We start from the raw sequence: 27401 nt of genomic DNA on the forward strand, positions 1-27401 counted from the left end.
ACTGGCCTGCTAACCTCTGTCGCTAACGAGTCAGTTAACCTCTGTAGCTAACTAGCAAGCAACGCAAAAGGGATTGCATAAATCTAGCCAAACAAAAAAAACATGTTTTTCTAAATATTAGCTAGCTGGCTAGCACTTATGCCAGCAAACACCTTCCTCACATGCTAGCAAAGTCTCTCCTCCAACGTTACAATGAAAAGGTGCCTCTCGGAGAACAACCCGTTTTCTGGAGCGTGCGGATGACGTCTCTCGTACTTTCTGCTTTCTGTGGCCTGATTGTGTGTCCAGACTGAGGAGAAGTCCACACACAACACATCCCCTGACCGCAGTCTGAAGTGGGCAAACAGATCTGAACACCATCACACCACAAGGAGACTGTGGTGCGTTCACACCCGTCTTTTCAATGTGACTTTTCCTATTTCTGAAAGTGGAAGTCACATGTAAGTGTCAGGTGTGGACCCCAGAAGCATCTTGTCTGTTCATGTGTCCTCTCGTGTATTCACTCACACAGTACACATCATTATATACACACACACACACACACACACTATATCCCCTCTTGTATTCAACACACAGTACATTACAGTAAACACTAGAGCTGCTGAGTGGATGACATCTACTTATCAGATGTAAAGGCTATTACCCTCTAGACCCAGAGACACTGTGTTCCAGTCCCAGAGACACTGTGTTCCCCTCCAGACCCAGAGACACTGTGTTCCCCTCCAGACCCAGAGACACTGTGTTCCCCTCCAGACCCAGAGACACTGTGTTCCCCTCCAGACCCAGAGACACTGTGTTCCCCTCCAGACCCAGAGACACTGTGTTCCCCTCCAGACCCAGAGACACTGTGTCCCCCACCAGACCCAGAGACACTGTGTTCCCCACCAGACCCAGAGACACTGTGTTCCCCACCAGACCCAGAGACACTGTGTTCCCCCACCAGACCCAGAGACACTGTGTTCCCCACCAGACCCAGAGACACTGTGTTCCCCACCAGACCCAGAGACACTGTGTTCCCCTCCAGACCCAGAGACACTGTGTTCCAGACCCAGAGACACTGTGTTCTCTCTCCCATACTATTATCTGGTTCTTTCCCAGAATCCCCCGTTGTATTGTAATATTCCTGCCGTATCTCCAGGTCTTCCAGGCAATATGACTGCTGGGCTTTGGCTCTGTCTGATTGGAGGATAAGAGGCAGCCCAGTAGTACTCTCAACATCCATCACTGACTATCTCTGTAAACACACGCATAGACTTGCAGAAAACACACACAGAGACATACCACTCTCTCAGTCCAATTCAAGGGGCTTTATTGGCCTGGGAAACATATGTTAACAGAAAGATAGATAATAAACAAAAGTGTAATTAAATAATACAAATTAACAGTAAACAATTACACTCACGGAAGTTCCAAAACAATAAAGACATTTCAAATGTCATTATGTGCAAATTGTTAAAATACAAAAAGGGACAATAAAGATACATTTGAAGTCGGGAAGTTTACATACACTTAGGTTGGAGTCATTGCAACTAGTTTACACACACTTAGGTTGGAGTCATTAAAACTAGTTTACATACACTTAGGTTGGAGTCATTAAAACTAGTTTACATACACTTAGGTTGGAGTCATTAAAACTAGTTTACATACACTTAGGTTGGAGTCATTAAAACTAGTTTACATACACTTAGGTTGGAGTCATTAAAACTAGTTTACATACACTTAGGTTGGAGTCATTAAAACTAGTTTACATACACTTAGGTTGGAGTCATTAAAACTAGTTTACATACACTTAGGTTGGAGTCATTAGAACTAGTTTACATCCACTTAGGTTGGAGTCATTAAAACTAGTTTACATCCACTTAGGTTGGAGTCATTAAAACTAGTTTACATACACTTAGGTTGGAGTCATTAAAACTAGTTTACATACACTTAGGTTGGAGTCATTAAAACTAGTTTACATACACTTAGGTTGGAGTCATTAAAACTAGTTTACATACACTTAGGGTGGAGTCATTAAAACTAGTTTACATACACTTAGGTTGGAGTCATTAAAACAAGTTTACACACACTTAGGTTGGAGTCATTAAAACTAGTTTACACACACTTAGGTTGGAGTCATTGCAACTAGTTTACATACACTTAGGTTGGAGTCATTGCAACTAGTTTACATACACTTAGGTTGGAGTCATTAAAACTTGTTTTTCAACCACTCCACAAATTTCTTGTTAACAAACTACAGTTTTGACAAGTCGGTTAGGACATCTACTTTGTGCATGACACAAGTCATTTATACAACAATTGTTTACAGACAGATTATTTCACTTATAATTCACTGTATCACAATTCCAGTGGGTCAGAAGTTTACATACACTAAGTTGACTGTGCCTTTAAACAGCTTGGAAAATTCCAGAAAATGATGTCATGGCTTTAGAAGCTTCTGATAGGCTAAGTGACATCATTTGAGGCAATTGGAGGTGTACCTGTGGATGTATTTCAAGGCCTACCTTCAAACTCAGTGCCTCTTTGCTTGACATCATGGGAAAATCTACAGAAATCAGCCAAGACCTCAGAAAAAAATTGTAGACCTCCACAAGTCTGGTTCATCCTTGGGAGCAATTTCCAAATGCCTGAAGGTTCCACGTTCATCTGTACAAACAATAGTTCCCAAGTATAAACACCATGGGACCACGCAGCCGTCAGGAGACGCGTTCTGTCTCTTAGAGATGAACGTACGTTGGTGCGAAAAGTGCAAATCAATCCCAGAACAACAGCAAAGGACCTTGTGAAGATGCTGGAGGAAACAGGTACAAAAGTATCTATACCCACAGTAAAACGAGTCCTATATCAACATGACCTGAAAGGCTGCTCAGCAAGGAAGAAGCCACTGCTCCAAAACCACCATAAAAAAGCCAGACTACGGTTTGCAACTGCAAATTGGGACAAAGATTGTACTTTTTGGAGAAATGTCCTCTGGACTGATGAAACAAAAATAGAACTGTTTGGCCATAATGACCATCGTTATGTTTGGAGGAAAAAGGGGGGGGGGGCTTGCAAGCCGAAGGACATGTTTCTCCACCAACACCACTTTTCCATCAATTTCTACATAATTTCTCTTCTTAACATCTTGTAAATAAGATATATAAATATACAATTTGATTTGATTTGAGTTGGAGTTTGTGGTCTGTGTATTTGATCATTTCATTGAGGATACCATCAACACCACAGGGATTTTTGGGGTTTGGTATTTTGTCCTGTAGATCATTAAATGTAATTGGAGAATCCAGTGGGTTCTGGTCGTCTTTAATAGTTGATTCTAAGATTTGTATTTGATCATTATGTTTTTGCTGGTTGTTGGTTGTTATCGGGCCAAAAAAAGATTGGAGAAGTGGTTTACCCAGACATCTCTGTTTTGGATAGTTATCTCTTCCTGTTTGTTTGTTTAGTGTTTTCCAATTTTTGCAGAAGTGGAAAGTCTTATCTTCCTCTCTCTCTATCTTCCTCTTCCTCTCTCTCTCTCGCTCTCTCCCTCCCTACTCACTCACAGGGATATTGGTATATTTATCTCTAGTCTGGGCAGAGAGGAGTGAGAGAGAGAGCAGAAGGGAACGAGAGAAACGTAGAGAGAAATCTCTGAGACTCAGTGTTTACCATAAGTGTGGTGATTTGATTTCTAAACGTCTGTGGAGAATTCCATGTGGAAGCCAGTGATGTTCTCCTCTAATCTCTCTCTTCCTGGATCTCCCTCTCTCCTCTATTCTCTCTCTTCCTCTCTCTCCCTCTCTCCTCTAATCTCTCTCTTCCTGGATCTCCCTCTCTTCTCTATTATCTCTCTTCCTCTCTCTCCCTCTCTTCTCTATTCTCTCTCTTCCTGTCTCTCCCTCTCCTCTATTCTCTCTCTTCCTGTCTCTCCCTCTCCTCTATTCTCTCTTCCCGTCTCTCCCTCTCTTCTCTATTATCTCTCTTCCTGTCTCTCCCTCTCCTCTATTCTCTCTCTTCATGTCTCTCCCTCTCCACTAATCTATCTCTTCCTGTCTCTCCCTCCTCTATTCTCTCTCCCTCTCTCCTCTATTCTCTCTTCCTGTCTCTCCCTCTCCTCTATTCTCTCTTCCTGTCTCTCCCTCTCCTCTATTCTCTCTTCCTGTCTCTCCCTCTCCTCTATTCTCTCTTCCTGTCTCTCCCTCTCCTCTATTTTCTCTCTTCCTGTCTCTCCCTCTCTTCTCTATCTATCTTCTCTATTCTCTCTCTTCATATCTCTCCCTCTCCACTAATATATCTCTCCCTGTCTCTCCCTCACTCTGTTCTCTCTGTCTCCATCTCTCCCTCACTCTGTTCTCTCTGTCTCCATCTCTCCCTCACTCTGTTCTCTCTGTCTCCATCTCTCCCTCACTCTGTTCTCTCTGTCTCCATCTCTCCCTCACTCTGTTCTCCATCTCTCCCTCACTCCGTTCTCTCTCTCTTCCTGTCTCTCCCTCCAGTGCTTGTGAATGTGTCTGTAAACATGTCTCTGTGTATCAGCAAAGTGACTGAGAAGCTTAGCTACTGTAGACATCTCTGTGTCCCAAATGACACACCATGCCCTATATGGAGCACTACTTTTGGCCGGGGCTCTGGTTGAAAGTAGTGCACTAAAAACAGAATAGGGTATCATTTGGGAAACGACTCGTTCCTGTGCTCTCTCCTTTATTCATGTATGAGTATTAGAGTGTTAGAAATGGGACTGTAAAAAAGGACTTGTGACCATCTCAACAGCTTCCTGCTTTGTGTTCACATGATAATGAGACGTGTTCTAGATTAGTGTCAGATAGGACGTGATAATGAGACGTGTTCTAGATTAGTGTTTAGTGTTGGGTAGGACATGATAATGAGACGTGTTCTAGATTAGTGTCAGCTAGGATGTGATAATGAGACGTGTTCTAGATTAGTGTCAGCTAGGATGTGATAATGAGTCGTGTTCTAGATTAGTGTTTAGTGTCGGGTAGGACATGATAATGAGTCCTGTTCTAGATTAGTGTTTAGTGTCAGCTAGGATGTGATAATGAGACGTGTTCTAGATTAGTGTCAGATAGGATGTGATAATGAGACGTGTTCTAGATTAGTGTCAGATAGGACGTGATAATGAGTTGTGTTCTAGATTAGTGTCAGCTAGGATGTGATAATGAGTCATGTTCTAGATTAGTGTTTAGTGTCAGCTAGGACGTGATAATGAGTCATGTTCTAGATTAGTGTCAGCTAGGATGTGATAATGAGTCATGTTCTAGATTAGTGTTTAGTGTCAGCTAGGACGTGATAATGAGTCATGTTCTAGATTAGTGTCAGCTAGGACGTGATAATGAGTCATGTTCTAGATTAGTGTCAGCTAGGACGTGATAATGAGTCGTGTTCTAGATTAGTGTCAGCTAGGACGTGATAATGAGTCATGTTCTAGATTCGTGTTTAGTGTCAGATTGGACGTGATAATGAGTCGTGTTCTAGATTAGTGTCAGCTAGGGCGTGATAATGAGTCATGTTCTAGATTAGTGTCAGCTAGGATGTGATAATGAGTCATGTTCTAGATTAGTGTTTAGTGTTGGGTAGGACATGATAATGAGACGTGTTCTAGATTAGTGTCAGCTAGGATGTGATAATGAGACGTGTTCTAGATTAGTGTCAGCTAGGATGTGATAATGAGTCGTGTTCTAGATTAGTGTTTAGTGTCGGGTAGGACATGATAATGAGTCCTGTTCTAGATTAGTGTTTAGTGTCAGCTAGGATGTGATAATGAGACGTGTTCTAGATTAGTGTCAGATAGGATGTGATAATGAGACGTGTTCTAGATTAGTGTCAGATAGGACGTGATAATGAGTTGTGTTCTAGATTAGTGTCAGCTAGGATGTGATAATGAGTCATGTTCTAGATTAGTGTTTAGTGTCAGCTAGGACGTGATAATGAGTCATGTTCTAGATTAGTGTCAGCTAGGATGTGATAATGAGTCATGTTCTAGATTAGTGTTTAGTGTCAGCTAGGACGTGATAATGAGTCATGTTCTAGATTAGTGTCAGCTAGGACGTGATAATGAGTCATGTTCTAGATTAGTGTCAGCTAGGACGTGATAATGAGTCGTGTTCTAGATTAGTGTCAGCTAGGACGTGATAATGAGTCATGTTCTAGATTCGTGTTTAGTGTCAGATTGGACGTGATAATGAGTCGTGTTCTAGATTAGTGTCAGCTAGGGCGTGATAATGAGTCATGTTCTAGATTAGTGTCAGCTAGGATGTGATAATGAGTCATGTTCTAGATTAGTGTTTAGTGTCAGCTAGGACGTGATAATGAGTCATGTTCTAGATTAGTGTCAGCTAGGACGTGATAATGAGTCATGTTCTAGATTCGTGTTTAGTGTCAGATTGGACGTGATAATGAGTCGTGTTCTAGATTAGTGTCAGCTAGGGCGTGATAATGAGTCATGTTGTAGATTCGTGTTTAGTGTCAGAAATGGCGTGATAATGAGTCGTGTTCTAGATTAGTGTCAGCTAGGATGTGATAATGAGTCATGTTCTAGATTAGTGTCAGCTAGGATGTGATAATGAGTCATGTTCTAGATTAGTGTCAACTAGGATGTGATAATGAGTCATGTTCTAGATTCGTGTTTAGTGTCAGATTGGACGTGATAATGAGTCGTGTTCTAGATTAGTGTCAGCTAGGGCGTGATAATGAGTCATGTTCTAGATTCGTGTTTAGTGTCAGAAATGGCGTGATAATGAGTCGTGTTCTAGATTAGTGTCAGCTAGGATGTGATAATGAGTCATGTTCTAGATTAGTGTTTAGTGTCAGCTAGGACGTGATAATGAGTCATGTTCTAGATTAGTGTCAGCTAGGGTGTGATAATGAGTCATGTTCTAGATTAGTGTCAGCTAGGATGTGATAATGAGTCATGTTCTAGATTAGTGTTTAGTGTCAGCTAGGACGTGATAATGAGTCATGTTCTAGATTAGTGTCAGCTAGGACGTGATAATGAGTCATGTTCTAGATTCGTGTTTAGTGTCAGATTGGACGTGATAATGAGTCGTGTTCTAGATTAGTGTCAGCTAGGGCGTGATAATGAGTCATGTTCTAGATTCGTGTTTAGTGTCAGAAATGGCGTGATAATGAGTCGTGTTCTAGATTAGTGTCAGCTAGGATGTGATAATGAGTCATGTTCTAGATTAGTGTCAGCTAGGATGTGATAATGAGTCATGTTCTAGATTAGTGTCAACTAGGATGTGATAATGAGTCATGTTCTAGATTCGTGTTTAGTGTCAGATTGGACGTGATAATGAGTCGTGTTCTAGATTAGTGTCAGCTAGGGCGTGATAATGAGTCATGTTCTAGATTCGTGTTTAGTGTCAGAAATGGCGTGATAATGAGTCGTGTTCTAGATTAGTGTCAGCTAGGATGTGATAATGAGTCATGTTCTAGATTAGTGTTTAGTGTCAGCTAGGACGTGATAATGAGTCATGTTCTAGATTAGTGTCAGCTAGGGTGTGATAATGAGTCATGTTCTAGATTAGTGTTTAGTGTCAGCCAGGACGTGATAATGAGTCATGTTCTAGATTCATGTTTAGTGTCAGATAGGATGTGATAATGAGTCATGTTCTAGATTAGTGTCAGCTAGGATGTGATAATGAGTCATGTTCTAGATTAGTGTTTAGTGTCAGCTAGGACGTGATAATGAGTCATGTTCTAGATTAGTGTCAGCTAGGGTGTGATAATGAGTCATGTTCTAGATTAGTGTTTAGTGTCAGCCAGGACGTGATAATGAGTCATGTTCTAGATTCATGTTTAGTGTCAGATAGGATGTGATAATGAGTCATGTTCTAGATTAGTGTCAGCTAGGATGTGATAATGAGTCATGTTCTAGATTAGTGTTTAGTGTCAGCCAGGATGTGATAATGAGTCATGTTCTAGAATCACACACACTGGTGACTGATTTGTCCCTGGTGTGAGTGGGTGTCTTCACCTTGAGCTGGTCTGAGGCAGCGCTGTGATTGGTGCAGGCAGTGCTGTGATTGGTGCAGGCAGCGCTGTGATTGGTGCAGGCAGTGCTGTGATTGGTGCAGGCAGCACTGTGATTGGTGCAGGCAGTGCTGTGATTGGTGCAGGCAGTGCTGTGCCTCAGGTCAAACACACACACAAACCAGATTATAAAACAACACTCCTCACTGGAGACTCAGAACCAGCAGAACCAGATCCAGTCCAACAGAGACACTGTGCTGCACCTTGGCATCTTCTGAGTACATGAAGCAACAAGGCATTGTTTAATCTTTCCTCTCTCTCTCTCTGTGTGTGTGTGTGTGTGTGTGTGTGTGTGTGTGTGTGTGTGTGTGTGTGTGTGTGTGTGTGTCTGTGTGTGTGTGTGTGTGTCTAGTCTCAGCGGAGTCCCTGGAGAAGAACCTAGTTCAGATGGAGAGACAGCTGGTCCAACTAGAGAGAGATCTGGACACCTTCTCCTCTCCTGACGACTCTGAAGATCTCTTCACTGCCAAGATGTCTATATCCTTTACTTCGGACAGATTACACACAGACACACACAGAGACACACACACACACACACACACACACACACACACACACACACACACACACACACACAGTGAGACACACACACAGACAGACAGACAGACAGACAGTGACTCCAGTGTTTTTTCTACTTATACAATTCTTGGGCGGGCCACCAAAGTGGCCTCTGACTGGGTGTCTGGTAGTCAGAACAGGGTTGGCCCCACCTCTCTCTGGCCCCACCTCTCTCTGGCCCCACCTCTCTCTGGCCCCACCCTCTCTACATTCAGCATCACCCCATTTCACCCCATTACAGCTCAGCAGGTGTGTGTGTGTGTGTGTGTGTGTGTGTGTGTGTGTGTGTGTGTAAAAATATATTAAATACTGAGAGTAGTGAACTTGTACACAGTACACACACCTGTGCTTGCTGGCTTGCTGCAGTGTGTGTCAGTCTCACCTAGGGCCATTCAGTAGTCCTCCGCTGACTGTGCTTTGATTCTCCCTCCTCCCACAGCGTCTCATACATATCAAGGACCGGACGGCCTGTTACAGCACAGCGTCTCTCACAGTGTGTCAGTCACCTACAGCTGCCAGCTGCACCAGGCCCAGTGTGTATCACTGCAGAGACGGTCAGACCCCCAACAGTACCTCATCATTCATTAGGATTATAAATGTTCACAACTTTCTACAACCCTTCAGGACCGCGGTAGGAACCTTCCAGACTCAAACAACGACTGTTCTCATCCACAGGTCACAGTGGCCTGTCGCTCCTCTTCCCCTCTCCCTCTGTCTCTCTTTATCTCTCTCTCTGTCTCTCTCTCTCTCCCTGTCTCTCTGTCTCTCTCTTTCTCCCTGTATCTCTCTCTCTCCCTCTGTCTCTCTCTCTCTCTTTCTCCCTGTATCTCTCTCTCTCCCTCTGTCTCTTTCTCTCTCTCTCTCCGTCTCTCTTTCTGTCCCCAACTCTCTGTCTCTCTCTCTTTCTGTCTCCAACTCTGTCTCTCTCTCTCTCTGTCTCTCGCTCTCTCTGTCTCTCGCTCTCTCTGTCTCCCTCTCTCGTTGTCTCCCTCTCTCGTTGTCTCCCTCTCTCGTTGTCTCTCTCTCTCTCTCTCTCTTTCTCTCTCTCTCTTTCTCTCTTTCTCTTTCTCTCTCTCTCTCTCTCTCCGTCTCTCTTTCTGTCTCCAACTCTCTGTCTCTCTCTCTTTCTGTCTCCAACTCTGTCTCTCTCTGTCTCTCGCTCTCTCTGTCTCTCGCTCTCTCTGTCTCTCGCTCTCTCTGTCTCTCGCTCTCTCTGTCTCCCTCTCTCGTTGTCTCCCTCTCTCGTTGTCTCCCTCTCTCGTTGTCTCCCTCTCTCTCTCTCTCTCTCTCTCTCTCTCTCTCTCTCTCTCTTTCTCTCTTTCTCTTTCTCTCTCTCTCTCTCTCTCCGTCTCTCTTTCTGTCTCCAACTCTCTGTCTCTCTCTCTTTCTGTCTCCAACTCTGTCTCTCTCTCTCTCTTTCTCTCTTTCTCTTTCTCTCTCTCTCTCTCTCTCTCTCCGTCTCTCTTTCTGTCTCCAACTCTCTGTCTCTCTCTCTTTCTGTCTCCAACTCTGTCTCCCTCTCTCGTTCTCTCTCTCTCTCTGTCTCTCTCATCTCTCTCTTTCTCTGTTATTTGACTGAAAGCAATTGTTTTCCATCCCAGTCTCCTACCTGTTTTAATCAGGAGAAGAGATGAAGAAGACATGAAAAAAAGCTGACCTCTGACTGAAACTCTGTTTTTCTGACTGTTTGTCTTCCCCCACATGGCTGTGTTCATTTTAATGAAGGACTCCTCAGCAGTAGCTCCCCCACATCCTCCGATAGAGGGATGGACTCCTTGGCATTCTCCTTTAATTCACCACTGTGTGTGTGTGTGTGTGTGTGTGTGTGTTGGCCGGTAATTTAGCACCCCCCTCCCCTTTAATATTAATTCAAGGAAATATCAGTAGGTGTAAATACAATAGACCGTCATGCTTATGGTTCTGATGGGCTAATTTACTGAATTAGGTGGAGTTAAATTGGTGTGTGTGTATGTGTGTTTCCGTTAGCCGTACTGCATCTTAGTTATCACACGCAACAATTCTACACGCAATCGCGTGTTAAAAACTGTTTCGATGGACACGATTTTAAAAATAAATACCCTTCTGTATTTATTAATTGGTAATTAAAGAGCGTCTGGGATTCGCTGTCCAGGTTCATACTGTAGGCTATCAGAGCATCACCCAGGTTCATACTGTAGGCTATCAGAGCATCACCCAGGTTCATACTGTAGGCTATCAGAGCATCACCCAGGTTCATACTGTAGGCTATCAGAGCATCACCCAGGTTCATACTGTAGGCTATCAGAGCATCACCCAGGTTCATACTGTAGGCTATCAGAGCATCACCCAGGTTCATACTGTAGGCTATCAGAGCATCACCCAGGTTCATACTGTAGGCTATCAGAGCATCACCCAGGTTCATACTGTAGGCTATCAGAGCATCACCCAGGTTCATACTGTAGGCTATCAGAGTATCACCCAGGTTCATACTGCAGGCTATCAGAGCATCACCCAGGTTCATACTGTAGGCTATCAGAGCATCACCCAGGTTCATACTGTAGGCTATCAGAGCATCACCCAGGGATTTGCATTGTGAGCTGTCCAGGTTCATACTGTAGGCTATCAGAGCATCACCCAGGTTCATACTGTAGGCTATCAGAGCATCACCCATGGATTTGCATTGTGAGCTGTCCAGGTTCATACTGTAGGCTATCAGAGCATCACCCAGGTTCATACTGTAGGCTATCAGAGCATCACCCAGGTTCATACTGTAGGCTATCAGAGCATCACCCAGGTTCATACTGTAGGCTATCAGAGCATCACCCAGGTTCATACTGTAGGCTATCAGAGCATCACCCAGGTTCATACTGTAGGCTATCAGAGCATCACCCAGGTTCATACTGTAGGCTATCAGAGCATCACCCAGGTTCATACTGTAGACTATCAGAGCATCACCCAGGTTCATACTGTAGGCTATCAGAGCATCACCCAGGGATTTGCATTGTGAGCTGTCCAGGTTCATACTGTAGGCTATCAGAGCATCACCCAGGTTCATACTGTAGGCTATCAGAGCATCACCCAGGTTCATACTGTAGGCTATCAGAGCATCACCCAGGTTCATACTGTAGGCTGTCAGAGCATCACCCAGGTTCATACTGTAGGCTATCAGAGCATCACCCAGGTTCATACTGTAGGCTATCAGAGCATCACCCAGGTTCATACTGTAGGCTATCAGAGCATCACCCAGGTTCATACTGTAGGCTATCAGAGCATCACCCAGGTTCATACTGTAGGCTATCAGAGCATCACCCAGGTTCATACTGTAGGCTATCAGAGCATCACCCAGGTTCATACTGTAGGCTATCAGAGCATCACCCAGGTTCATACTGTAGGCTATCAGAGCATCACCCAGGTTCATACTGTAGACTATCAGAGCATCACCCAGGTTCATACTGTAGGCTATCAGAGCATCACCCAGGGATTTGCATTGTGAGCTGTCCAGGTTCATACTGTAGGCTATCAGAGCATCACCCAGGTTCATACTGTAGGCTATCAGAGCATCACCCAGGTTCATACTGTAGGCTATCAGAGCATCACCCAGGTTCATACTGTAGGCTGTCAGAGCATCACCCAGGTTCATACTGTAGGCTATCAGAGCATCACCCAGGTTCATACTGTAGGCTATCAGAGCATCACCCAGGTTCATACTGTAGGCTATCAGAGCATCACCCAGGTTCATACTGTAGGCTATCAGAGCATCACCCAGGTTCATACTGTAGGCTATCAGAGCATCACCCAGGTTCATACTGTAGGCTATCAGAGCATCACCCAGGTTCATACTGTAGGCTATCAGAGCATCACCCAGGTTCATACTGTAGGCTATCAGAGCATCACCCAGGTTCATACTGTAGGCTATCAGAGCATCACCCAGGTTCATACTGTAGGCTATCAGAGCATCACCCAGCACGTTGCATTGTGAGCTGTCCAGGTTCATACTGTAGGCTATCAGAGCATCACCCAGGTTCATACTGTAGGCTATCAGAGCATCACCCAGGTTCATACTGTAGGCTATCAGAGCATCACCCAGGTTCATACTGTAGGCTATCAGAGCATCACCCAGCTGAAAGGCAGTAGGCTATCAGAGCATCACCCAGCTGAAAGGCAGTAGGCTATCAGAGCATCACCCAGGGTGTTGCATTGTGAGCTGTCCAGGTTCATACTGTAGGCTATCAGAGCATCACCCAGCACGTTGCAGGGTGAGCTGAAAGGCAGTAGGCATTTTGAAAACAGACTAAATTGTTTGAAACCTAAACGTTTTCACTTCATATTATGAGGTATTTGTCTCACCTTCAGATACATGGAGGGGCAATTATTTTATAAAGACTATGCCGTTGAAACCAGCGTTTCTCTCCTGTTCTATTGGTTGTCATATCAACTTCCTTTTTGTTTTTTGAGAAGCCAAAGGCACAATCCTGGTCCTATTATCAACTCATCCTGGTTATATTATCAACCCATATTATCAACCCATCCTGGTCATATTATCAACTCATCCTGGTCGTATCATCAACCCATATTATCAACCCATCCTGGTTATATTATCAACCCATATTATCAACCCATCCTGGTCATATTATCAACCCATCCTGGTCATATTATCAACCCATCTTGGTCATATTATCAACCCATCCTGGTTATATTTTCAACCCATATTATCAACCCATCCTGGTCATATTAACAACCCATCCTGGTCATATTATCCACCCATACTATCAACCCATCCTGGTCATATTATCAACCCATATTATCAACCCATCCTGGTCATATTATCAACCCATCCTGGTTATATTATCAACCCATATTAACAACCCATCCTGGTCATATTATCAACCCATCCTGGTCATATTATCAACCCATCCTGGTCATATCATCAACCCATCCTGGTCATATCATCAACCCATCCTGGTCATATCATCAACCCATCCTGGTCATATCATCAACCCATCCTGGTCATATCATCAACCCATCCTGGTCATATCATCAACCCATCCTGGTCATATTATCAACCCATCCTGGTCATATTATCAACCCATCCTGGTCATATTATCAACCCATATTATCAACCCATCCTGGTCATATTATCAACCCATCCTGGTCATATTAACAACCCATCCTAGTTATATTATCCACCCATCCTAGTCATATTATCAACCCATCCTGGTCATATTATCAACCCATCCTGGTCATATTAACAACCCATCCTGGTTATATTAACAACCCATCCTGGTCATATTATCAACCCATCCTGGTCATATTATCAACCCATCCTGGTCATATTAGAGGATATAATGACAAGAGGAAAGGAGAGGAGAGATAATGGGAGGATGAAGAGAGAGGAGAGATAATGGAAGAAGGAAAGGAGAGGAGAGATAATGGAAGAAGGAAAGGAGAGGAGCTATAATGGAAGCAGGAGAGGAGAGATAATGGAAGAATGATAAGAGAGGAGAGATAATGGAAGAAAGAAAGGAGAGGAGCTATAATGGAAGCAGGAGAGGAGAGATAATGGAAGCAGGAAAGGAGAGGAGAGATAATGGAAGCAGGAGAGGAGAGATAATGAAAGCAGGAAAGGAGAATAGAGATAATGGAAGCAGGAAAGGAGAGGAGAGATGATGAAAGCAGGAAAGGAGAGGAGAGATAATGGAAGCAGGAAAGGAGAGGAGAGATAATGGAAGCAGGAAAAGGAGAGGAGAGATAATGGAAGCAGGAAAGGAGAGGAGAGATAATGGAAGAAGGAAAGGAGAGGAGAGATAATGGAAGCAGGAAAGGAGAGGAGAGATAATGGGAGCAGAAGGGAGTAGGAAGAGAGGACAGCAGAAAATACAGTGGCTCTTGACTCGCTTGTTGGCTGTGTGTGTGTGTATGTGTGTGTGTGTGTGTGTGTGTGTGTGTGTGTGTGGCACTCCTCAGGCTGGTCTGAGCCAATCATAAGTCAATTTGAGAGCAGCACCTATTAAGTAGCAGAGTTTACCCAGCCAGTCAAGAGAGAGGAAGGGATGGAGAGGGAGCATAGCCCCTACCAGAGAGAGAGCATAGCCCCTACCAGAGTGAGAGAGGGGGCATAGCCCCTACCAGAGAGAGAGAGTATAGCCCCTACCAGAGAGAGAGAGAGCATACCCCCTACCAGAGAGAGAGAGGGAGCATAGCCCCTACCAGAGAGAGAGAGTATAGCCCCTACCAGAGAGAGAGCATAGCCCCTACCAGAGAGAGAGAGGGAGCATAGCCCCTACAGGAGAGAGGGAGCATAGCCCCTACCAGAGAGAGAGTATAGCCCCTACCAGAGAGAGAGAGAGCATACCCCCTACCAGAGAGAGAGAGGGAGCATAGCCCCTACCAGAGAGAGGGAGCATAGCCCCTACCAGAGAGAGAGCATAGCCCCTACCAGAGAGAGAGAGAGCATACCCCCTACCAGAGAGAGAGAGGGAGCATAGCCCCTACCAGAGAGAGGGAGCATAGCCCCTACCAGAGAGAGAGCATAGCCCCTACCAGAGAGATAGAGGGGGCATAGCCCCTACCAGAGAGAGAGAGGGGGCATAGCCCCTACCAGAGAGAGGGAGCATAGCCCCTACCAGAGAGAGGGAGCATAGCCCCTACAGGAGAGAGGGAGCATAGCCCCTACCAGAGAGAGAGCATAGCCCCTACCAGAGAGATAGAGGGGGCATAGCCCCTACCAGAGAGAGAGAGGGAGCATAGCCCCTACCAGAGAGAGGGAGCATAGCCCCTACAGGAGAGAGGGAGCATAGCCCCTACCAGAGAGAGGGAGCATAGCCCCTACCAGAGAGAGGGAGCATAGCCCCTACAGGAGAGAGGGAGCATAGCCCCTACCAGAGAGAGGGAGGGAGTATAGCCCCTACCAGAGAGAGGGAGCATAGCCCCTACAGGAGAGAGGGAGCATAGCCCCTACCAGAGAGAGGGAGCATAGCCCCTACCAGAGAGAGGGAGCATAGCCCCTACCAGAGAGAGGGAGCATAGCCCCTACCAGAGAGAGAGAGAGCATACCCCCTACCAGAGAGAGAGAGCATAGCCCCTACCAGAGAGAGAGCATAGCCCCTACCAGAGAGAGAGAGCATAGCCCCTACCAGAGAGAGAGAGGGGGCATAGCCCCTACCAGAGAGAGGGAGCATAGCCCCTACAGGAGAGAGGGAGCATAGCCCCTACCAGAGAGAGGGAGCATAGCCCCTACCAGAGAGAGAGAGGGGGCATAGCCCCTACCAGAGAGAGGGAGCATAGCCCCTACAGGAGAGAGGGAGCATAGCCCCTACCAGAGAGAGAGCATAGCCCCTACCAGAGAGATAGAGGGGGCATAGCCCCTACCAGAGAGAGAGAGGGGGCATAGCCCCTACCAGAGAGAGGGAGCATAGCCCCTACCAGAGAGAGGGAGCATAGCCCCTACAGGAGAGAGGGAGCATAGCCCCTACCAGAGAGAGGGAGCATAGCCCCTACCAGAGAGAGAGAGGGAGTATAGCCCCTACCAGAGAGAGGGAGCATAGCCCCTACCAGAGAGAGAGAGCATAGCCCCTACCAGAGAGAGAGAGCATAGCCCCTACAGGAGAGAGGGAGCATAGCCCCTACCAGAGAGAGGGAGCATAGCCCCTACAGGAGAGAGGGAGCATAGCCCCTACCAGAGAGAGGGAGCATAGCCCCTACCAGAGAGAGGGAGCATAGCCCCTACAGGAGAGAGGGAGCATAGCCCCTACCAGAGAGAGAGAGGGAGCATAGCCCCTACCAGAGAGAGAGCATAGCCCCTACCAGAGAGAGGGAGCATAGCCCCTACCAGAGAGAGAGAGAGCATACCCCCTACCAGAGAGAGAGATAGTGAGCATAGCCCCTACCAGAGAGAGAGGGAGCATAGCCCCTACCAGAGAGAGAGAGAGCATAGCCCCTACCAGAGAGAGAGAGAGCATACCCCCTACCAGAGAGAGGGAGCATAGCCCCTACCAGAGAGAGAGCATAGCCCCTACCAGAGAGAGAGCATAGCCCCTACCAGAGAGAGAGAGAGCATAGCCCCTACCAGAGAGAGAGAGAGAGTATAGCCCCTACCAGAGAGAGAGAGAGCATACCCCCTACCAGAGAGAGAGAGAGCATAGCCCCTACCAGAGAGAGAGAGCATACCCCCTACCAGAGAGAGAGAGAGCATAGCCCCTACCAGAGAGAGAGAGAGCATAGCCCCTACCAGAGAGAGAGAGAGCATAGCCCCTACCAGAGAGAGAGAGAGCATAGCCCCTACCAGAGAGAGAGAGAGAGAGTATAGCCCCTACCAGAGAGAGAGAGAGCATACCCCCTACCAGAGAGAGAGAGAGCATAGCCCCTACCAGAGAGAGAGAGCATACCCCCTACCAGAGAGAGAGAGAGCATAGCCCCTACCAGAGAGAGAGAGAGCATACCCCCTACCAGAGAGAGAGCATAGCCCCTACCAGAGAGAGAGCATAGCCCCTACCAGAGAGATAGAGCATACCCCCTACCAGAGAGAGAGCATAGCCCCTACCAGAGAGAGGGAGCATAGCCCCTACCAGAGAGAGAGAGCATAGCCCCTACCAGAGAGAGGGAGCATAGCCCCTACCAGAGAGAGAGAGAGCATACCCCCTACCAGAGAGAGAGATAGTGAGCATAGCCCCTACCAGAGAGAGAGGGAGCATAGCCCCTACCAGAGAGAGAGAGAGCATAGCCCCTACCAGAGAGAGAGAGAGCATACCCCCTACCAGAGAGAGGGAGCATAGCCCCTACCAGAGAGAGAGCATAGCCCCTACCAGAGAGAGAGCATAGCCCCTACCAGAGAGAGAGAGAGCATAGCCCCTACCAGAGAGAGAGAGAGCATACCCCCTACCAGAGAGAGAGAGAGAGAGCATAGCCCCTACCAGAGAGAGAGAGAGGGGGAGCATAGCCCCTACCAGAGAGAGGGAGCATAGCCCCTACCAGAGAGAGGGAGCATACCCCCTACCAGAGAGAGAGATGGAGCATAGCCCCTACCAGAGAGAGGGAACATAGCCCCTACCAGAGAGAGAGCATAGCCCCTACCAGAGAGAGAGCATACCCCCTACCAGAGAGAGAGAGAGGGAGCATAGCCCCTACCAGAGAGAGGGAGCATAGCCCCTACCAGAGAGAGGGAGCATAGCCCCTACCAGAGAGAGAGCATAGCCCCTACCAGAGAGAGAGAGGGGGCATAGCCCCTACCAGAGAGAGAGAGGGGGCATAGCCCCTACCAGAGAGAGGGAGCATAGCCCCTACCAGAGAGAGGGAGCATAGCCCCTACAGGAGAGAGGGAGCATAGCCCCTACCAGAGAGAGAGCATAGCCCCTACCAGAGAGATAGAGGGGGCATAGCCCCTACCAGAGAGAGAGAGAGAGGCGGCATAGCCCCTACCAGAGAGAGGGAGCATAGCCCCTACCAGAGAGAGGGAGCATAGCCCCTACAGGAGAGAGGGAGCATAGCCCCTACCAGAGAGAGGGAGCATAGCCCCTACCAGAGAGAGGGAGCATAGCCCCTACCAGAGAGAGAGGGAGCATAGCCCCTACCAGAGAGAGGGAGCATAGCCCCTACCAGAGAGAGAGAGAGAGCATAGCCCCTACCAGAGAGAGAGCATAGCCCCTACCAGAGAGGGAGCATACCCCCTACCAGAGAGAGAGGGAGCATAGCCCCTACCAGAGAGAGAGCATAGCCCCTACCAGAGAGAGAGAGAGAGCATAGCCCCTACCAGAGAGAGAGCATAGCCCCTACCAGAGAGGGAGCATACCCCCTACCAGAGAGAGAGGGAGCATAGCCCCTACCAGAGAGAGGGAGCATAGCCCCTACCAGAGAGAGAGAGAGGGAGCATAGCCCCTACCAGAGAGAGATAGGGGGAGCATAGCCCCTACCAGAGAGAGATAGGGGGAGCATAGCCCCTACCAGAGAGAGAGAGGGGGAGCATAGCCCCTACCAGAGAGAGATAGGGGGAGCATAGCCCCTACCAGAGAGAGAGATGGGGAGCATAGCCCCTACCAGAGACAGAGGGAGCATAGCCCCTACCAGAGAGAGGGAGCATAGCCCCTACCAGAGAGAGAGAGGGGGAGCATAGCCCCTACCAGAGAGAGGGAGCATAGCCCCTACCAGAGAGAGGGAGCATAGCCCCTACCAGAGAGAGAGAGAGCATACCCCCTACCAGAGAGAGGGAGCATAGCCCCTACCAGAGAGAGGGAGCATACCCCCTACCAGAGAGAGAGAGCATACCCCCTACCAGAGAGAGGGAGCATAGCCCCTACCAGAGAGAGAGAGAGCATACCCCCTACCAGAGAGAGGGAGCATAGCCCCTACCAGAGAGAGGGAGCATAGCCCCTACCAGAGAGAGAGCATAGCCCCTACCAGAGAGAGGGAGCATACCCCCTACCAGAGAGAGAGCATAGCCCCTACCAGAGAGAGAGCATAGCCCCTACCAGAGAGAGAGCATAGCCCCTACCAGAGAGAGAGCATAGCCCCTACCAGAGAGAGAGCATAGCCCCTACCAGAGAGAGAGCATAGCCCCTACCAGAGAGAGAGCATAGCCCCTACCAGAGAGAGAGCATAGCCCCTACCAGAGAGAGGGAGCATACCCCCTACCAGAGAGAGGGAGCATAGCCCCTACCAGAGAGAGAGCATAGCCCCTACCAGAGAGAGGGAGCATACCCCCTACCAGAGAGAGAGCATAGCCCCTACCAGAGAGAGAGAGGGAGTATAGCCCCTACCAGAGAGGGGGAGCATAGCCCCTACCAGAGAGAGAGAGGGAGTATAGCCCCTACCAGAGAGGGGGAGCATAGCCCCTACCAGAGAGAGAGAGGGGGAGCATAGCCCCTACAGGAGAGAGGGAGCATAGCCCCTACCAGAGAGAGAGAGGGAGTATAGCCCCTACCAGAGAGAGGGGGCATAGCCCCTACCAGAGAGAGGGAGCATAGCCCCTACCAGAGAGAGAGAGGGGGCATAGCCCCTACAGGAGAGAGGGAGCATAGCCCCTACCAGAGAGAGGGAGCATAGCCCCTACCAGAGAGAGAGAGAGCATACCCCCTACCAGAGAGAGAGCATAGCCCCTACCAGAGAGAGAGCATAGCCCCTACCAGAGAGAGAGAGCATACCCCCTACCAGAGAGAGAGCATAGCCCCTACCAGAGAGAGGGAGCATAGCCCCTACCAGAGAGAGAGAGCATAGCCCCTACCAGAGAGAGGGAGCATAGCCCCTACCAGAGAGAGAGAGAGCATACCCCCTACCAGAGAGAGAGATAGTGAGCATAGCCCCTACCAGAGAGAGAGGGAGCATAGCCCCTACCAGAGAGAGAGAGAGCATAGCCCCTACCAGAGAGAGAGAGAGCATACCCCCTACCAGAGAGAGGGAGCATAGCCCCTACCAGAGAGAGAGCATAGCCCCTACCAGAGAGAGAGCATAGCCCCTACCAGAGAGAGAGAGAGCATAGCCCCTACCAGAGAGAGAGAGAGCATACCCCCTACCAGAGAGAGAGAGAGAGAGCATAGCCCCTACCAGAGAGAGAGAGGGGGAGCATAGCCCCTACCAGAGAGAGGGAGCATAGCCCCTACCAGAGAGAGGGAGCATACCCCCTACCAGAGAGAGAGAGGGAGCATAGCCCCTACCAGAGAGAGGGAACATAGCCCCTACCAGAGAGAGAGCATAGCCCCTACCAGAGAGAGAGAGAGCATACCCCCTACCAGAGAGAGAGAGGGAGCATAGCCCCTACCAGAGAGAGGGAGCATAGCCCCTACCAGAGAGAGGGAGCATAGCCCCTACCAGAGAGAGAGCATAGCCCCTACCAGAGAGAGAGAGGGGGCATAGCCCCTACCAGAGAGAGAGAGGGGGCATAGCCCCTACCAGAGAGAGGGAGCATAGCCCCTACCAGAGAGAGGGAGCATAGTCCCTACAGGAGAGAGGGAGCATAGCCCCTACCAGAGAGAGAGCATAGCCCCTACCAGAGAGATAGAGGGGGCATAGCCCCTACCAGAGAGAGAGAGAGAGGCGGCATAGCCCCTACCAGAGAGAGGGAGCATAGCCCCTACCAGAGAGAGGGAGCATAGCCCCTACAGGAGAGAGGGAGCATAGCCCCTACCAGAGAGAGGGAGCATAGCCCCTACCAGAGAGAGGGAGCATAGCCCCTACCAGAGAGAGAGGGAGCATAGCCCCTACCAGAGAGAGGGAGCATAGCCCCTACCAGAGAGAGAGAGAGAGCATAGCCCCTACCAGAGAGAGAGCATAGCCCCTACCAGAGAGGGAGCATACCCCCTACCAGAGAGAGAGGGAGCATAGCCCCTACCAGAGAGAGAGCATAGCCCCTACCAGAGAGAGAGAGAGAGCATAGCCCCTACCAGAGAGAGAGCATAGCCCCTACCAGAGAGGGAGCATACCCCCTACCAGAGAGAGAGGGAGCATAGCCCCTACCAGAGAGAGGGAGCATAGCCCCTACCAGAGAGAGAGAGAGGGAGCATAGCCCCTACCAGAGAGAGATAGGGGGAGCATAGCCCCTACCAGAGAGAGATAGGGGGAGCATAGCCCCTACCAGAGAGAGAGATGGGGAGCATAGCCCCTACCAGAGACAGAGGGAGCATAGCCCCTACCAGAGAGAGGGAGCATAGCCCCTACCAGAGAGAGAGAGGGGGAGCATAGCCCCTACCAGAGAGAGGGAGCATAGCCCCTACCAGAGAGAGGGAGCATAGCCCCTACAAGAGAGAGAGAGCATACCCCCTACCAGAGAGAGGGAGCATAGCCCCTACCAGAGAGAGGGAGCATACCCCCTACCAGAGAGAGAGAGCATACCCCCTACCAGAGAGAGGGAGCATAGCCCCTACCAGAGAGAGGGAGCATAGCCCCTACCAGAGAGAGAGAGAGCATACCCCCTACCAGAGAGAGGGAGCATAGCCCCTACCAGAGAGAGGGAGCATAGCCCCTACCAGAGAGAGAGCATAGCCCCTACCAGAGAGAGGGAGCATACCCCCTACCAGAGAGAGAGCATAGCCCCTACCAGAGAGAGAGCATAGCCCCTACCAGAGAGAGAGCATAGCCCCTACCAGAGAGAGAGCATAGCCCCTACCAGAGAGAGAGCATAGCCCCTACCAGAGAGAGAGCATAGCCCCTACCAGAGAGAGAGCATAGCCCCTACCAGAGAGAGAGCATAGCCCCTACCAGAGAGAGAGCATAGCCCCTACCAGAGAGAGGGAGCATACCCCCTACCTGAGAGAGGGAGCATAGCCCCTACCAGAGAGAGAGCATAGCCCCTACCAGAGAGAGGGAGCATACCCCCTACCAGAGAGAGAGCATAGCCCCTACCAGAGAGAGGGAGCATAGCCCCTACCAGAGAGAGAGAGCATAGCCCCTACCAGAGAGAGAGCATAGCCCCTACCAGAGAGAGAGAGCATAGCCCCTACCAGAGAGAGAGAGCATAGCCCCTACCAGAGAGAGAGAGAGCATAGCCCCTACCAGAGAGAGAGAGAGCATAGCCCCTACCAGAGAGAGAGAGAGCATAGCCCCTACCAGAGAGAGAGAGCATAGCCCCTACCAGAGAGAGAGAGCATAGCCCCTACCAGAGAGAGAGAGGGAGTATAGCCCCTACCAGAGAGAGAGAGCATAGCCCCTACCAGAGAGAGAGAGGGAGCATAGCCCCTACCAGAGAGAGAGAGAGCATAGCCCCTACCAGAGAGAGAGAGAGCATAGCCCCTACCAGAGAGAGAGAGCATAGCCCCTACCAGAGAGAGAGAGAGAGCATAGCCCCTACCAGAGAGAGAGAGAGTATAGCCCCTACCAGAGAGAGAGAGAGCATAGCCCCTACCAGAGAGAGAGAGGGAGCATAGCCCCTACCAGAGAGAGAGAGAGAGCATAGCCCCTACCAGAGAGAGGGAGCATAGCCCCTACCAGAGAGAGAGGGAGTATAGCCCCTACCAGAGAGAGAGGGAGTATAGCCCCTACCAGAGAGAGAGAGAGCATAGCCCCTACCAGAGAGAGAGAGGGAGCATAGCCCCTACCAGAGAGAGAGAGAGAGCATAGCCCCTACCAGAGAGAGAGGGAGTATAGCCCCTACCAGAGAGAGAGAGAGAGCATAGCCCCTACCAGAGAGAGAGCATAGCCCCTACCAGAGAGAGAGAGAGCATAGCCCCTACCAGAGAGAGAGATAGTGAGCATAGCCCCTACCAGAGAGAGAGCATAGCCCCTACCAGAGAGAGAGAGGGAGTATAGCCCCTACCAGAGAGAGGGAGCATAGCCCCTACCAGAGAGAGAGAGAGAGTATAGCCCCTACCAGAGAGAGAGGGAGCATAGCCCCTACCAGAGAGAGAGGGAGTATAGCCCCTACCAGAGAGAGAGAGAGCATAGCCCCTACCAGAGAGAGAGGGAGCATAGCCCCTACCAGAGAGAGAGGGAGCATAGCCCCTACCAGAGAGAGAGGGAGCATAGCCCCTACCAGAGAGAGAGAGGGAGTATAGCCCCTACCAGAGAGAGAGAGGGAGTATAGCCCCTACCAGAGAGAGAGAGAGTATAGCCCCTACCAGAGAGAGAGGGAGTATAGCCCCTACCAGAGAGAGAGGGAGCATAGCCCCTACCAGAGAGAGAGAGCATAGCCCCTACCAGAGAGAGAGCATAGCCCCTACCAGAGAGAGAGCATAGCCCCTACCAGAGAGAGAGCATAGCCCCTACCAGAGAGAGAGAGAGCATAGCCCCTACCAGAGAGAGAGAGAGCATAGCCCCTACCAGAGAGAGAGAGCATAGCCCCTACCAGAGAGAGAGCATAGCCCCTACCAGAGAGAGAGAGCATAGCCCCTACCAGAGAGAGAGCATAGCCCCTACCAGAGAGAGAGCATAGCCCCTACCAGAGAGAGAGAGCATAGCCCCTACCAGAGAGAGAGCATAGCCCCTACCAGAGAGAGAGCATAGCCCCTACCAGAGAGAGAGAGAGCATAGCCCCTACCAGAGAGAGAGAGGGAGCATAGCCCCTACCAGAGAGAGGGAGCATAGCCCCTACCAGAGAGAGAGAGGGAGTATAGCCCCTACCAGAGAGAGAGAGGGAGCATAGCCCCTACCAGAGAGAGGGAGCATAGCCCCTACCAGAGAGAGGGAGCATAGCCCCTACCAGAGAGAGAGAGGGAGTATAGCCCCTACCAGAGAGAGGGGGCATAGCCCCTACCAGAGAGAGGGAGCATAGCCCCTACCAGAGAGAGAGAGGGGGCATAGCCCCTACAGGAGAGAGGGAGCATAGCCCCTACCAGAGAGAGAGAGGGGGAGCATAGCCCCTACAGGAGAGAGGGAGCATAGCCCCTACCAGAGAGAGAGAGGGGGCATAGCCCCTACAGGAGAGAGGGAGCATAGCCCCTACCAGAGAGAGAGAGGGGGAGCATAGCCCCTACAGGAGAGGGGGAGCATAGCCCCTACCAGAGAGAGAGAGGGGGAGCATAGCCCCTACAGGAGAGAGGGAGCATATCCCCTACCAGAGAGAGAGAGGGAGTATAGCCCCTACCAGAGAGAGGGGGCATAGCCCCTACCAGAGAGAGGGAGCATAGCCCCTACCAGAGAGAGAGAGGGGGCATAGCCCCTACAGGAGAGAGGGAGCATAGCCCCTACCAGAGAGAGGGAGCATAGCCCCTACCAGAGAGAGAGAGAGCATAGCCCCTACCAGAGAGAGGGAGCATAGCCCCTACCAGAGAGAGGGAGCATAGCCCCTACCAGAGAGAGGGAGCATAGCCCCTACCAGAGAGAGGGAGCATAGCCCCTACCAGAGAGAGGGAGCATAGCCCCTACCAGAGAGGGGGAGCATAGCCCCTACCAGAGAGAGGGAGCATAGCCCCTACCAGAGAGAGGGAGCATAGCCCCTACCAGAGAGAGAGGGAGCATAGCCCCTACCAGAGCGAGGGAGCATAGCCCCTACCAGAGAGAGGGAGCATAGCCCCTACCAGAGAGAGGGAGCATAGCCCCTACCAGAGAGAGAGAGGGAGTATAGCCCCTACCAGAGAGAGAGAGGGGGAGCATAGCCCCTACCAGAGAGGGGGAGCATAGCCCCTACCAGAGAGAGAGAGAGGGAGCATAGCCCCTACCAGAGAGGGGGAGCATAGCCCCTACCAGAGAGAGAGAGAGGGAGCATAGCCCCTACCAGAGAGGGGGAGCATAGCCCCTACCAGAGAGAGAGAGAGGGAGCATAGCCCCTACCAGAGAGGGGGAGCATAGCCCCTACCAGAGAGAGAGAGAGGGAGCATAGCCCCTACCAGAGAGGGGGAGCATAGCCCCTACCAGAGAGAGAGAGGGGGAGCATAGCCCCTACCAGAGAGGGGGAGCATAGCCCCTACCAGAGAGAGAGAGAGCATAGCCCCTACCAGAGAGAGAGAGAGGCGGCATAGCCCCTACCAGAGAGAGGGAGCATAGCCCCTACCAGAGAGAGAGAGAGGCGGCATAGCCCCTACCAGAGAGAGGGAGCATAGCCCCTACCAGAGAGAGGGAGCATAGCCCCTACCAGAGAGAGGGAGCATAGCCCCTACCAGAGAGAGAGAGAGAGGGGTCATAGCCCCTACCAGAGAGAGAGGGGTCATAGCCCCTACCAGAGAGAGGGAGCATAGGCCGTACCAGAAGTCTGTGAGAGCCAGAAATATTGCTTGTTTGTAGGTGACCAAATACTTATTTTCCACCATAATTTGCTAATTAATGAATTAAAAATCCTACAATGTGATTTTCTGGATTTTTTTTCCTCATTTGGTCTGTCATAGTTGAAGTGGACCTATGATGAAAATTACAGGCCTCATCTTTTTAAGTGGGAGAACTTGCACAATTGGTGGCTGACTAAATACTGTTTTGCCCCACTGTATATATATATATACACACACACATATATGTCAATACAGACAAACTCAAACACAAACACACACACAGAAACAGACATTTATATATATATACACACACACACACACACACACACACACACACACACACACACGCTGATAACACGCACTAAGACATAGACAGCTACACACATTGGCAGCACACATACCCTCAGATAAACAGTCTCACACACACACACACACACGCTGATATTCGTCAGATCTGATTGGCTGTGTGTTGATGGCAGTTTAAGGCCTGCCCTCATTAAAGAGATTAGTGATTTAAGTCGACATCAAAGCTACTAGATATTAGCAACAATATTCCCAAGGAGAAATACGACACCGTCTCAGTCAACTGGGAGGGTGACCTTCTAGCTAGGATTAGGATCCATGGTGTTTTCTGACTTCAATGAGTTTAGGGCGTTTCGTTGATTTATCTTGGTGTGTGTGTGTGTGTGTGTGTGTGTGTGTGTGTGTGTGTGTGTGTGTGTGTGTGTGTCAGTAATCAGAAGTACGGAAAACACCCACTTCTAAAAAGCTTAAATATTAACAAATATAAATATTCATTTTATACTAAACCCCATTTTCCCCAACATAAAACATGTGACTTCGGTTTTACAAACAGAATTATGGTCACAACTATGTTACTACGGTCTACTACCCAGAGTGCACTGTGTTACTACAGTCTACTACCCAGATTGCACTGTGTTACTACGGTCTACTACCCAGAGTACACTGTGTTACTACGGTCTGTACTCAGAGTACACTGTGTTACTACGGTCTACTACCCAGAGTACACAGTGTTACTACGGTCTACTACCCAGAGTACACTGTGTTACTACGGTCTACTACCCAGAGTACACTGTGTTACTACGGCCTGTACTCAGAGTACACAGTGTTACTACGGTCTACTACCCAGAGTACACTGTGTTACTACGGCCTATACTCAGAGTACACTGTGTTACTACGGTCTACTACCCAGAGTACACTGTGTTACTACTGTCTACTACCCAGAGTACACTGTGTTACTATGGTCTACTACCCAGAGTACACTGTGTTACTACGGTCTATACTCAGAGTACACTGTGTTACTACTGTCTACTACCCAGAGTACACTGTGTTACTACTGTCTACTACCCAGAGTACACTGTGTTACTACGGTCTATACTCAGAGTACACTGTGTTACTACCGTCTACTACCCAGAGTACACTGTGTTACTACGCTCTACTACCCAGAGTACACTGTGTTACTACCGTCTACTACCCAGAGTACACTGTGTTACTATGGTCTACTACTCAGAGTACACTGTGTTACTATGCTCTACTACCCAGAGTACACTGTGTTACTACTGTCTACTACTCAGAGTACACTGTGTTACTACGGTCTACTACTCAGAGTACACTGTGTTACTACGGTCCACTACTCAGAGTACACTGTGTTACTATGGTCTGTACTCAGAGTACACTGTGTTACTACGGTCTATACCCAGAGTACACTGTGTTACTAATGTCTACTACTCAGAGTACACTGTGTTACTACGGTCTACTACCCAGAGTACACTGTGTTACTACTGTCTACTACTCAGAGTACACTGTGTTACTACGGTCTACTACCCAGAGTACACTGTGTTACTACCCAGAGTACACTGTGTTACTACGGTCTATACTCAGAGTACACTGTGTTACTACGGTCTGTACTCAGAGTACACTGTGTTACTATGGTCTACTACTCAGAGTACACTGTGTTACTATGGTCTACTACTCAGAGTACACTGTGTTACTATGGTCTACTACCCAGAGTACACTGTGTTACTACTGTCTACTACTCAGAGTACACTGTGTTACTATGGTCTACTACTCAGAGTACACTGTGTTACTATGGTCTACTACCCAGAGTACACTGTGTTACTACTGTCTACTACTCAGAGTACACTGTGTTACTATGGTCTACTACTCAGAGTACACTGTGTTACTATGGTCTACTAC

The 27401-nt window shown here is 49.2% G+C and overlaps 1 protein-coding gene across 1 annotated transcript in view; it reads left to right on the top strand.

Moving 5' to 3' along the window:
• LOC118936645 (protein diaphanous homolog 3-like) overlaps positions 1-27401 on the top strand; it is a gene marked incomplete at its 3' end in the record, with an annotated part of 107401 nt that overhangs the window by 68197 nt on the left and 11803 nt on the right. The window contains exon 7 of the mRNA XM_036973923.1: positions 8381-8505. Within this exon, the coding sequence (XP_036829818.1) occupies positions 8381-8505 (125 nt within the window). The remainder of the gene's footprint in view (positions 1-8380; positions 8506-27401) is intronic.

The sequence above is a fragment of the Oncorhynchus mykiss genome, unplaced genomic scaffold, assembly GCF_013265735.2.
Source record: "Oncorhynchus mykiss isolate Arlee unplaced genomic scaffold, USDA_OmykA_1.1 un_scaffold_360, whole genome shotgun sequence".
Taxonomy (NCBI): Eukaryota; Metazoa; Chordata; class Actinopteri; order Salmoniformes; family Salmonidae; genus Oncorhynchus; species Oncorhynchus mykiss.